The sequence below is a fragment of the Parasteatoda tepidariorum genome, chromosome 10, assembly GCF_043381705.1.
Source record: "Parasteatoda tepidariorum isolate YZ-2023 chromosome 10, CAS_Ptep_4.0, whole genome shotgun sequence".
Taxonomy (NCBI): domain Eukaryota; kingdom Metazoa; phylum Arthropoda; class Arachnida; order Araneae; family Theridiidae; genus Parasteatoda; species Parasteatoda tepidariorum.
In genome coordinates this window covers 51697126-51711236 of record NC_092213.1, presented here as the reverse complement: position 1 = coordinate 51711236, position 14111 = coordinate 51697126, and the positions used below count along the sequence as shown (strand labels likewise).

The following is a 14111-nucleotide window of genomic DNA, read 5'->3' as shown; positions in this document are numbered from 1 at the left end:
TGTTTTCTCGCCCAGGTTTTCATGGTTTCTCACTCAGGAACAATGTTTTCATGGGGCACATTAGGACCCATAATCCCCATTATATATATATATATATATATATCCCTTTACAAATTTGTCTATTTTCATTATTGTTTTTTTAATCGAATAAACCCTTCCCGGGGGGGGGGAGAAAGACGGTTGGAGACAAACTAAATTTGCCGAAGTTTAAATTCCAAATGTAGTATTTTTAGAAAATATGTCTACTTTTACAAACATCGTGCACGCATTCTTATTAATATTAAATCATTTTTTTTTTGTAAATTAATAATTGATCAATTTATATGCATTTATTGCATATAAATTGATATGCATTTATTTATTTGCATTTACTTATTAATTTATATTACTTTTGCATTTTACTTATTGCATTTATTTATATGCATTTTAATTTATATGCATTATTATTCATAAAATTATTTAATAGAATATTATGCAAATAAAAATTAATTTTTGGCAATTTTTTAAATAAAATATAAATTTGGGAATTGTTTAAGTTTACTTAATGCGCATAACACATTGAAAGTGATACATTACTAAGTTGTGTTATTTAAAATATGTCAATTGAAATTATTAAAAATGTGCGTGATTTTGCTTCCATTATTCGTCCGAAATGAATATTCTGTGTCGAGCAGTATAGGCTAAATACCAAATAACAGGACCCTATTTGCACAAATTCACAAAAGCAGGACCCCGGTTGAAAGAATAAGACTTAGCGCTCATTTTATATTCACAAATTATGAATAGTTTTTTCACAATTTTACAAAAACAGGACCTTTCACAAATTGTCTGGACAGACCCCTGGAAACAAATTTTGAAACTTTCAAGAGGTAATGATTTCTAAAATATAAGTCGATTTTTATTATTTTAAAATAAATCAGAACTTGAAAATTAATTTGAGACTCTGTATGTGTATGAAAAAACTAAATAAAATAGTCACATTAAAATATTTGTTTACTGTCGATTTAAAAAAGTAAAATCCTCCAAACTTAATGCTTATAGCAATGAATCTTAAGTGAATAATGGATTTTATTCCCGACATGAGCTGTTTCAAGATTTTGCGTAATAGAATAATTACGTTGAAGCAGAATCTTATTCCTTTTTAGGGGTAGCAAAACTATTCATGAGATTTGACCTTGGAATTTACTGTTTCGGAACGATAAAAACGACATCGCTTGAATTTAAATTAGTGGGAGCGACAAAAGATCCTCTGTACTCCTTCAAAAAATGAAAAATATTAAGATTTAGTATTTTTATAGAAAACATAAATACGTTGCATAACTAGTAACTAGATGATTGAAATGTGCAATACACAAATAGAATACAGATCTTATTATAACAGTTAATACGTTATTGTCATCTATGAACAATCTATTCAAATAGACATGAGAACATAATACTCGCCTTTTTATCCTTACTCAAAAGACAAGGGAACTCTTAAAAATCTGGATAAAATCCCGTTCTCACTCTGAGAGGGATTAATCCGTATTTTTGGAAAGGAAAACTTTGAAAGTTTTCTATATAGGCTAATCTATATAATCCGTGTGCAGCTAAGAATAATTTATGCGAATTGAATGTAAAGTTTAAGCACAAGGTAAGCATCACCGGGATTCGAAACAGAATACTTATTTATAAATGAATTTAAACTATTAAAATTTAACTTAACAAGAAAAAAAATTACAACTTTCGAATGATATATTTTTGAAACAATACCCCAAATATTCTCTTAATAATAAATCAACAATAGTAAAGAAATCACAATATTCGGTACCCAAAAATTTGTTATAGACGTTAACGTTGTAATCAATTACAACGTATCGCAAATTTTAAATGTTTAATTGTAAAATAAATTAATTACATTTAATACATTACATAGTCAATACAGGACATAGTTAAAACATTTTATTTCCTAAAATAAGTTTAATAATTAAATGAAAAAAAAATTAATTTAAGAAAATCAATTTCTATAAACATGCAATGCTTTAAGTTAAGATCAGAAAATTAAAAAATAATAATAATGTTCCACGAAATAGCAAACAAAAAGTCAAACGATTCTTTAAAAAAAACTCAAAGCGGTTCATAAAAAAGTCAAACGAAATTAAACTACATTTATTTTTAATTGAAACTATAACTAATTGATCAGCCTTTATTACCCGAATCGAATCGTGTGTTTCATAAAACATGTCAATTGTCATAATGCATACGATCACTTTAAGCACAGGAAACTGCAACTTAGAACATTTTTACAGTCTTACAAAGAAAAACACTTCTATTTCTTCCCCTTTGCAACTCCAAACGTCAAATTTTTTACAGTTAACCGTTCCCATCGCAACCTATGAAATACTGTTATGAAAGATTTATTATCCTTGACACATCATATTAATCTCTCAAACATAACATCCATCGCTTAATACAAATAACTGAAACAGTGGAGCTAGAAGGAGAATATTGCGTTTAAAAAAAACGAAAGATGAATAATGAATGAAAAATACTAATGCAAGAAAGAAAAAAAAAAGCATTACTAGAAAGAACAGTTTCTTTATATAACACCAAGAACCGAAGTTCATTCAGAAATTTTATTCAAGACCCAGAGAGGGTCTAAGAATAGATATACCCTTACTCACATTCGTTTGTTTACATATGGAACATTCACGGTTCGAACTCAAGGGATTACCAAGGGCAAGGAACGAACATTTTCAACATACATATTTCAACATTTTTACTTCTCACTTAAAGTGAAGCTATAAATTTTCAGGAGAATTTGACGGTATGAAATAATTTATTTTTTAAACTTAAAACATGATAAAAATAAAAAATAGGGGAGGGGGGATTCCATTAAATAAAATTTAAATACAACATTAACTCTCTTATGGCTTTATTTGAAAATAAAAAATTAACATAAGAAATAAGTTTTAAATCTGAAATTAGTATCTTACATTAAAAACTAATTATAATATAGCATGCATCAGAAATCGGTAAAAAACCATGAAAAACTTGGGATAATTTTCTTTAATTCATCATGTATATGAATTTTTATTAATTTATATAAAACATTAAATTAAGGTATGGATAAATAAAATATTAACTTATAAACAAATGTTAATATATTATTATCAATGATCAGAGTACAAATTACTATTTTGTGCAAGAAAGAAAGATTTTATATATACATATTTAATTGCTTCATCTAATCTGAAAGCTGTCATCCTCTCAAAGTTTTAAACAGACTGAATGAAATCTTAATTTAGCGCTATTAGTTTCCAGATTACTTAAAAAATGTTCTTTGTTTGAAGAGCTGGAATTGGTTATACTGCGATAAATTTACACAATATTACTAACTCAAAGTAAAATAAAAAAAATCTAATTTTATTATAAACTTACTTGGATATCTCATATACATTTTAGCATCAAATTTAAATGTATTAAAAAATTCAAATTTATAGCACAAAATTTAAAGAATATAATAGTAATAATACCATGTCCTCAGAGTTTTAAAAATAATTCTAAATACTGTATAATGCTGATAATAGTTCTTTGAGATATGACTATTGAAAAAAAAAAATTCACAAATAGTAAAACCAGTAGCTTTTGTGCTAAAACAAATTATAATAAGCGATATTTGGTGGCATTGTATAGATTTAAAAAGACATTCAACATCGCTTAAGCGACAAAAAAATAAAAATGATTATGAATTAAATATATTGGCATGAAGATTTTTCAAATTTAATGAAACTGATAATGCCTAAGTATTTATGAAAGTTTTATATTACAAACACATAGATTACAGTTAAAATACATATACTCAACTTCCGCTTAAAAAAATAAAAGTAAAAAATTTTAACAAAATCATTAAAATAACTCTAAAAATAAGCTTTTTTTTAATAAATAAACCAAGTTTTAAAATTATTACTGTGATAATAAACCTTAAAATAATATCGCTATCTATATAAATTTATTGAATAGAATTGGAAATAGAACTATTCCAATGATAGTCATAATTTTAAACTTTTGGAGGTTTTTGACCTTTCATTTCAACAAAATTCTTTATTTGCCATATTTTTTAGCAAAAATAAGAAATCCATACTTTTACTGAGTATTTCTTTTTTTTTTTTTTTTTTTTNAAAGGCCATGTGTGTCCCTGTTTTTTTTTTTTTTTTTTTTTTTAACAAATTACACTCTAAATATTGCAAGTCTTCCATCCTTTTAAACATTTTTACATCTTTAAAGATTCTTAGGTAATACACACATTATACTATTTAAATGAAACATTCTGTCGTGTATTGTAGATGGAGCATTGAAATAGGAGATTGAAATATCATTGCCAAAGCTAGATAATGCAATTATATAATAAAGACTTCATTTAAAAATATAAACAATAACCAATATTAAAAATGTCTTCTTTTTAATCAAGCTAATTTGTCATTCTTAAAAACTTAAACTAGCATTAAAACTTAAGCAACTAATTTCAGAGAATAAAAACTTACAAACTTTGAGAATGAATACTAATTTACTGTTTAATGCATGACAATACTTAGCAAGACTATTATGGTGAACGTCAAAAAACATATTCTGTATTTTTTTATAATTTTTTTTATTTAGATAAAATTTTAGAAATGCAAGAAAAATTTCGCAAAAAAATTTACATATTTTTTAAATTGTATATTTAACCTTCAGTCTAATAAATAACATACCTACTAAAAAATTAACTAAAAAAGATAAAAAAATTCTTGAAATTTATAAATTAATATAATAAATACAAACTAGCAGTTAGTATTTAGGTGTGGTTAAATACATATTAAATCTTTATTAAAAGAATGTTTTTCATTAAACCATTCATTATTGTAAGCGTTAATGATTACAATATGACAAACTAAACAATGAAGTTATGACATCTGAAAATTTAATGATCTAAAGATGTTATATTTGCAATATTTTGTTAGAACCTGTAATTATACATTAAGTTCACATATGAGCAATTTAAGTTTCAAGCTTTGCATCAAGATGGATTTAGGAGCATTAAAGGCAAAGAATTAACTTTTAAATTGACATCACTGTTTCACTTCCCCCAAAATTATATAAAATGACATAACAAATGAATGTATTGTTTTTTTTCAGTAGATATCATTTTTCTAGAAGTTCACATTACTAAAAGCAGTCACCTTATATTATGAAGGTGGTATATAAAAAAAAATAATTTATCATATACAATAATGCATTTTTAAAATTAACAATAATTTTTTTTCTTTTTAAAATTATTAACATAGATTTAATAAATTGGGCATAGCAGTTACCAGTACAGTTTTATATCATTTTTGATCAACAGCAACAATTAGCTATTAAAAATTGATTCATTGTTATATGGTGTAAACAAAATGATATATCTAATTCTAATTTAATCATAAACTTGCAAAATGTGTTGCATCTTTTTTTAGAATTAAAGACTAACTTATCATTTAACAATTTTACATAAATAATCAATTTATCGCAACAATTTTGACAGTTTGAAATAATTAATTTATCCTAAATATATATTTTTAAAATAGACGTGTGTTTTTACACGTTTTTTTCCATTACATACTTCAATATTTATTATAGTGAACAAAACAGACATTGAAAATTTGACGGCTTGAGATTGTTTACTTAACATTAGAAGAAATAGAATATCAAACTTTGCAGCAAGGAAGATCTATATTAATCATTTAAATCTTTATTATTTTTTCGAAACTGATAAACTATTATGAGTAACATAAAAAAAAATCGATAGATTTATGCCTGACACAGAGCAAAGGGTCTACTTACATATATGAGTCCAGAATAGTATCGGTCCTTCAAGTTGTACAAAACTGATGCCTCATTCAGACAGGTCAATTCAGCCATATCTTCAACTTTATTAAATCTTGGTGGATTCATTTTTTGAACATCATCTTTATTCACTAACATTCTTTTCCCAGTTTCAGCTACCTCAACTTCCAGCTCGTCCTTTTTTTCGGCCGCAATACTCGCCGCAACAAATCCTTGAGATTCGTGGGGTACCCATATCAATTTTTTCGATGTCCACTCTGCCTGTTTCGATGGGTCATTGACAAAATTCCTATCCACAATCAGATATTTTAACTCTGGATTTGCTTGGACATCCAGCATGCTTGCCGAATCCGCCATCTTGAGCCGGTGGTTGAAAACACAAAATTCAAAAAATTACAATATTTACTTAATTCTGCAGTTTTTAAATGGAACAGAAATACAACTTAGGTGGCCAACGAACAATGCATGTCGTTACCTAAAGATGACAGATATGTTGAAGGAGTACAATAGACTAAAAAAATTACTGTTACAGACCCCGCGAACTAACCACTCCAAACTCTGATGTTTGATTGGTGCGAAAGCTGAAAAAGCGGTTTTCCATCTAAAGCCTCTCATGAATAGGGTTGCAGCCAACCGGGCGTGTTTCCGCCGCCAATTGCGCTTAAAAGTGAAGCCAAAACTAATGAAAAATAGGTTTCTTTTCAACTTTCGCTTTATTTGTTTTGAAATGCTTAGAGTGCCTTATAGGGTTGTGTGTTACTTGAAAGTTATTAGCATAAGTAAAAAACAAGTGTGTTTCTGTTTTAGTTGGTAATATTGAGTAATGTTGTATTTTCGAAATCCTGTTTTTTGTAAATGCAATTTATCATTGGTATAAGAATTTATCTTAAAAATAGTTGAGTGTATGTTAAAAAATTTCTGCTCTTTTTAAAAAAAAAAAAAAAAAGATAATAGAAAAGTTAATTTATTTTTTACAATTATAGTTATAGTTTTTATCACTTATATTTCACATAGTAATTTTTTTACTCAGTGCAAAACTTTATTAATTTTATTATTAATGTAACTAAGCGAGTTAACAAACTTTGTTATATAATTATTTTCAGTAAATGTTATAATTCTTAAATTAATCACACCAATTTAGTTTAACTAATTTATTTTCGTTCATTCTAAATTGTTTTAAGAAAGATTAACAATTGCCGAGATGAGAAAAAAGAAATAATTTTCAATAATCGACATTATTTACAAAATTTTCAATAATTTTTTTTTTCCAATCGATTTTATTAGTGGTGATGGTATTATTAGTTAAATGTTATCTCACCACATGTACTTTATCACTTGTATGCATTTATATATATCATATTATGGAAAAATATTTCTGCTATACAAAGACTATTTAATTAATATTGTTATTGCTACTTGCTACTACCGTTATTGTAACAACAATATAAAATCAATTGTTTGAGCTTTTCACAGCCACGGCATACTAGAAAAAGTAATAGTTTATAATTTTGGAATAATATATTTCCTGTTTTTGTTTCTTCATTTTTTTTCAATTATTTTTATTCCATTTTTATTATAAAACTCAGTGGCCCCCATCCTCCCCAAGCTCTTGGGCGCGTTCTTGGGCAAATTCTAAATCCCCCCCAAAACTATTCGTTTTATTTAGTGTAAAAATTCTCCCCCCAAGCTTTAAGTGGGCGCGTCGTGCGCCCACCGTCCCCCCTGATAAAACTAGTGGCTTTCTGCTAATTTCTGATCCAGCAATATTAACTTGTATTCAGCATCATTGCTCCTGAATGAGCCTGAGCTCTGCCTCATAAACTCGCCGCTTTTCTCCTCCCTATTGACCATCGATGAAGGGAAAAATATTGCAGTTAACAATCGAAATATCAGGAAAAAAATATACTGTGCTTGCATAATCACATTTTAATAATTAAAAACTAACAAATTCTTACCTGAACTCTGAAGATGTGCTTGATACAAAATCACACAATCTTAAAATTACCATTTTAAACAATTAAAAATTAAAATCATTTGATCAACATCGCTTTTGAAGCAAATTGAGGAAAAATTTGCACACAATATCGAAAGATAATTCTCTGAAAAAAACAGCTTTTAGTAAATATTTATTTATTTATTATTATTATTATTATTCCATACAATATTAGTCTAAAAAATTTTGAATAATTAGGTATACAATTTTTTGCATCATCGTAAAGAATGCAACTTTATATGGCAAAATACAAAATTTGAGCAAAATCAGTTAAATAGTTCCTGAGAAATCGAATTTTAAAAATACGACCTTTTCAAAATCTGATTTCTCAGGAACTATTCGACCGATTTCGCTCATATTTTTTATTTTGCCATATAAATTTGTTCTTCAAGATGATGCAAAAAATTGAATACCTTACTATTCAGAATTTTTTCGATTATAATTATATAATAACAAAAAATTAAAAATATTTACTAAAAGTTATATTTTACATGGAATTATTTGCATCATCTGTGCTGAAAGAACTGAATAACTGAGTGCAAAAATTTTTCAATTCGTTTAAAAATTTCTCGAGATATGGTAAAATACGCAAAAAGTAAAATTATCTATAAGGGGTCTAAACTTTTGACCGCTCTTCTGACAAAACTATTGGGACCATATTATCACGATTGCGGCTACTCCTTATTATTGTTTGAGGGTCAGAAATCCGAATTCAGCAACAACAACAAAAGGTATGTTCATTCGGAGAAAATATGTTAGTGTGTCTGATTTCGTAACTTAAAATATTGTTTGCACTAATAAGCATATTTGAGGTCATCCTCTTGAACCATTAAGATTGAGTCATAGAACGTGAAAATCCGATCAATAGATCAAAAATTATTCGGTATGGTCCGGTTACTTATTTTTATTTATTTATTTATTTTCGTTCAGTGTACATTAAGGAGGAAATCTGCCTATTTTCAAGTAAAATTCTGTAGTCGTGAGTTCCACTGTTTGTCTAGAAATTGACAAATAGGTAAAAACACAAAGATTTTCATTTTGTTATTTATTTTCATTTATTTATTTATTTATTTTTATTCATTTTTGACTTATTTTTATTTATTTTTCATTTATTTTTATTTATTTATTTATTTATTTGAAAAAGGTTTCTAAGTGCATTCAGCTTCCTGCTCTTTTGAATTCATTACTATTGTTTTACTGCCTTCCGTAACAGTGCTTTCAGTTTTCGTTCTATATAAAATATATAAGTACTATATACAGAAACTAATATTAATACAAAAAAAAAAGTACTATACTTTTGAAATCCTATTTCAGAAATTTAAAACTATATAAAGTCCTTGGAAATACCAGCACTAGTCTAAATAAATTATGACTAAATTGGAATGGTCATTTTAAAAAGCAAAAAATAAAATAATTTGCATTTGAACTACCACAATAGTCTAATGTTAGATGTATAAATGATTTAAAGCTGAAAATTATAAAAAAAAAATTAAAAAGTGGCTGAGAGGTGCCTAAACAAGGCTCCACATATTTCTTCATGTTAAATTTTACAACCGTTTATCCAATCAAACTGCAAATCATACCAACACTCGCACGGAGATTCTTTATTTTATTGCCTACAAGTAGCTCAGCCCTCACAGCACTTTAACATTATAGTTCAAAAGGCCCATTCCTCCAACACGGGCTCAGCCTTTTGCTATTCCCATTGCTAACTTTAAAGTTCTTTTGTAGTTTTGATATGCAATCAAACTACATCAGTAATTTTTACAGTCACTACTTTTGCAGAAAATTTTTACATTCGTAAAGGAAATCATCTTCATCTAAAATATAAAAATAGTGAAATGTTGGCCCTGTGGCAAAATCTGAAAACTATAGAAGTCGCAATAAGAAAAGTTAATCAAAAATTCGAAAATCGGGATACGAGATGCACAAACAGAGGTTCACATGTTATTATGAAATTTTGAGACTGTAAGCGCTACCAATTGCTCAAAAATCGACAATCAGGTGCACGCAAGTCATGGTGGCTCGGGAGATAGAACATTCCTCCCAATGAGGTGAATCAGGTTTGAATCAAAGCGGTGGCTGATTGATACGCTTCTGCTCGCGAACCACAATATTGATGTAAAATAACTTTAGTGGTAGGCGGATCGTGGGTTGGATTCCTCTTGCCTTCGGGCTAACCATGGGAGGTTTTCATGGCTTTCCTTACCATGTAATGCAAATGTGGGTTAGTTCCATCAAAAAGACCACCACGAAAGTTAGTTCGCTCCAAATCTTGATCCAGGAGTTCTTTTGTCTACTGGGTTGGGTTCAAAGGCTACGGGGCTGAACATTGATAGTCGTAAACTCAGAACTTGGTTGGCTGTTCAACATCGGTTATGAAATAAAATCAGATGTACGCATATACAAATTCTATATTTTTTCGTACGTGAAGGTGTGCGTGGATATGTAGAGAAATTTCAAAAATTTTGAAAAACGTTTTAGAACTTAATGTACAATGAGACAACTGAGCACACTGCTTTCTTTCTTTCTTTTTTTTTTCTTTTTTTTTAATGTGCGTGTTCAAGAAAATTTACGCCAGGCTTAAAGTAGTGGAATATAAATAACTTGAACAAAACTGTTTGAAAATGTATTTCGGACATATTATTATAACAGATGGAAAAACCTGAAAAATATGTCTCATTATTTCTGTAAAGGAAAAACACTAACTTTGCTGCAGTTTCTAAAAAAAATCTCTTCTGCCAACATCCTTTTTCCTCTTCCTAACCACTGATAAAAACAAATTTTATGACAAAAATAATCTAAAACCTTCCGTGGGTAGGATTTTCCAACAACTTACAAACTAGCACACAACTCTCTAATATAATAATAATAAATTAAAAGATTTTGAAACATGTTCAATAGCTAAATTTCGTCCCTAATTGAAAGAACTTTTGAAGGGTTTCTAATTTTGTATGAATTATTTCAAAAATTCATATAAAGAAAAATTACCTGTAGATTAATATTGAAAAATGAAGGAATAAATTTTTAACGATCTTAAGTCACGTAATTAAATAAACAAAGGGGGGGGGGATAATAGTATCTTAATTACAAAGTCTGCAAGAGATATTAAATTCTTTTCTAAAAGTTTTTTAGTTGTATTAAACCGCAAACTGATGTACTATTTTTTCCTGCCGGAAATTTGAAAACTCGTAAGATTTTTTAATTATGTATGCTATTTTCTAATCACTTAGTGAAGTGGATGATAACAGTTTTAATTATACCAAAACATATAAATTTTCAGTTTAACAAATATTTGCATTATTCAATTGTGAACATTTCGTTAACATATTTTATTTCTTTTTAATTAATTTATTCATTTATTTTATTTAGTGACGAAAAACACGCACTACAAATAAAAAATCCAGATATAGTGGTGTACTACAATGACAGAGAAAAAAAAAGAACTTCATTGCAACAATTAAAACATTTAAACATAATTTTTTAACCATTTTCTCTTTCTTTTTAAATAATTTATTTACTTTATTTATTTATTTTATTTCACTTATTTTAGACATATTAAAAATATCAAGGCATATATAGAAATCAAAGATACAGTAAAAATATCAAGACCTTTAGCAAGTTCGTTTAAAAATGCTGTGAAATTTTTTCTTTCTCTTTAAATAATTTATTTACTTTATTTTTTTTACTTTATTTTACTTATTTTAGACATATTAAAAATATCAAGGCTTATAAAAGTAAAAGATACACTAAAAATATTAAGACTTTTAGCAAGTTCGCTAAAAATGTTGTGAAATTTTTTCTTTCGTTTTAAATAATTTATTTACTTTATTTTTTTTAAATCCTATTTGACTTATTTTTAGACATGTTAAAAATACCATGGCATATATAAAAGTAAGAGAAACATTTAAAATATTAAGACTTTTAGCAAGTTCATTAAAAATGTTCTGAAATCTGCATAAAGAAATGTTTTTACATAACTAAGTAATTTAAGAATTTGTATAATTATTTTTACAGACTAAAAATAATTTTTCATTTAGTACAATGCAACTTTTTACTGATAACTGAATCATACTTAAATCATCAGTGCAGCCAATCAAATTATTTAATTTAAACTCTCACATTTAGTTATTAGTGTGCAATCAAAGATACTTAAAGGGAAGATAAATTAACAGCAATTCGCAAAGGAAGTTTTTTTTAAAGAATGTCGTAAAATTACATTTTGCAATATGAATTCTCAATTAAATTACGATCAAAATTACTTAAGGGATAGATTAATTAACGATTACCAATTTTTAAATGAAATTTTTGAAGGAAGACGTAAAATTAAATTTTGCAATATGAATGCTCAATTAAATTACGATCAAAGATACTTAAAGGAAAGATTAATTAACGATTATCAATTTGTAAATGAAATTTTTGAAGAAAGACGTAAAGTTAAATATTGCAGTATGAATGCTCAATTAAATTACGATCAAAGATACTTAATGGAAAGATTAATTAACGATTACCAATTTGTAAATGAAATTTCTGAAGAAAGATCGACGTAAAGTTAAATATTGCAAAATGAATGCTCTATTAAATTATGATCAAAGATACTTAAAGGAAAGATTAATTAACGATTACCAATTTGTAAATGAAATTTTTGAAGAAAGACGTAACATTAAATTTTGCAATATGAATGCTCAATTAAATTACGATCAAAGATACTTAAAGGAAAGATTAATTAACGATTTCCAATTTTTTAAATGAAATTTTTGAAGGAAGACGTAAAATTAAATTTCGCAATATGAATGCTCTATTAAATTACGATCAAAGATACTTAAAGGAAAGATTAATTAACGATTACCAATTTTTAAATGAAATTTTTGAAGAAAGACGTAAAGTTAAATTTTGCAATATGAATGTTCAATGAAACTACATTTTGTAAATAAAATGCTTAATGCGTGTAAGTTTCGTAAGAATTTGAGTGATTCCCAGTGGATATAAGGATAGTAAACATGTTGAGGTGAGTTCCACTTTATTTAAAAAATGCGGGCGGAACTGCTGATTAAACAAAAGCAGCTGATTCTCTTCACCAGCTGAATATGAAACAGCAAACGCTGATGACTATTTCCCTCATTTCTAAGAATAGCGATTATATGAAGCTGTAATACATTTGCTTGACTACATCTTCAATGTATACGGAATGGGACATGGACAAATATGATGTATTAGCCAATATAAAAATATTTATTTTTTATTGTTTGCCATATCTTTCCATTTTAAATTGCGTAAATAAAATTTAGAACATTGTAGAATTCACTGCAGAATTTTTGCAATCTAAATTTTTCTTTAATAAGATGCATACACTAGTTCATATGCTCTGTACCTGAATTTCCACTTACATTTTCCAGATCTTTGCAAACAATTTACATGTTCTGCAGTTAATTGACATTAAAGAATTGAATGTTGTATATATGCATAGATGCATTATATGCATTGTTGTTGCATTATGCATTCTTATATATGCATATGCTTAAGAGTAGAAACCAGGTATTCTACAGATTACACTAGGGAACAATTTTTTTTTATCGCATTTATAAAAGTACTCGATTTTGAGCAGTGATGGAGCGTTCGCCTTCCAATGAGGTGAGCCGGGTTTGATCCCATCGATGACTGGTCAATACGAATTCCGCATCCGGCTTACACCGACCACAGTGCTGATGTAAGATATCCTCAGTGGTAGACTGATCACAGGTTAGAGTCCCCTTGCCGTCAGGCTAACCATTTGAGGTTTTCCTCTCCATGTAACGCAAATGCGGTTTAGTCCCATTAAAAAGTCCTCCATGAAGGCAAATTTCTCTTAATACTTGATCCAGGATTTCCTTTGTCTTCTGGATTGGGTTCAAAATTACAAGACTACGGAGTTAAACATTGGAAGACATAAACCCAAAAAATTAGGTCAGCTGTTCCTCAACGACGGTTACAAAAAACAAAAACAAAAATACTTGATCTTGCCTAATTTGAATTTGGGAGATTTCAATTATGAAATTAGTTTTGCTCTTAAAGTTACAGATAGTTTTTGAAAAGACATTTTTAGTCTATTTTTGCCGAAATATATAAGATTAAGAACATTATTGCAACAGGATGTCACATAAGTATTGCGACTAACTTCTGGGGCAATTAGGGTACATTATCAGGATTGAAATTGCATGGGAACCTATACGCGGAAATGTGGTACGCGAATAGGGCGTATGACGCCCTTTCGGGCATGGGTTCCGTATTTCTGATGTTT

The 14111-nt window shown here is 27.8% G+C and overlaps 1 protein-coding gene across 2 annotated transcripts in view; it reads right to left on the bottom strand.

The window, feature by feature from the left end:
* LOC107441156 (myosin heavy chain 10) overlaps positions 1-6504 on the bottom strand; it is a 100302-nt gene extending 93798 nt beyond the window's left edge. Inside the window, exon 1 of one of the 2 annotated variants that reach the window (XM_071187215.1) lies at positions 5839-6504. In XM_071187215.1, coding sequence (XP_071043316.1) covers positions 5839-6198 — 360 coding nt within the window. In that variant the 5' untranslated portion in view covers positions 6199-6504. The remainder of the gene's footprint in view (positions 1-5838) is intronic. The other variant, XM_071187214.1, reaches the window with a different exon arrangement.
* Positions 6505-14111: the final 7607 nt, after the last annotated feature.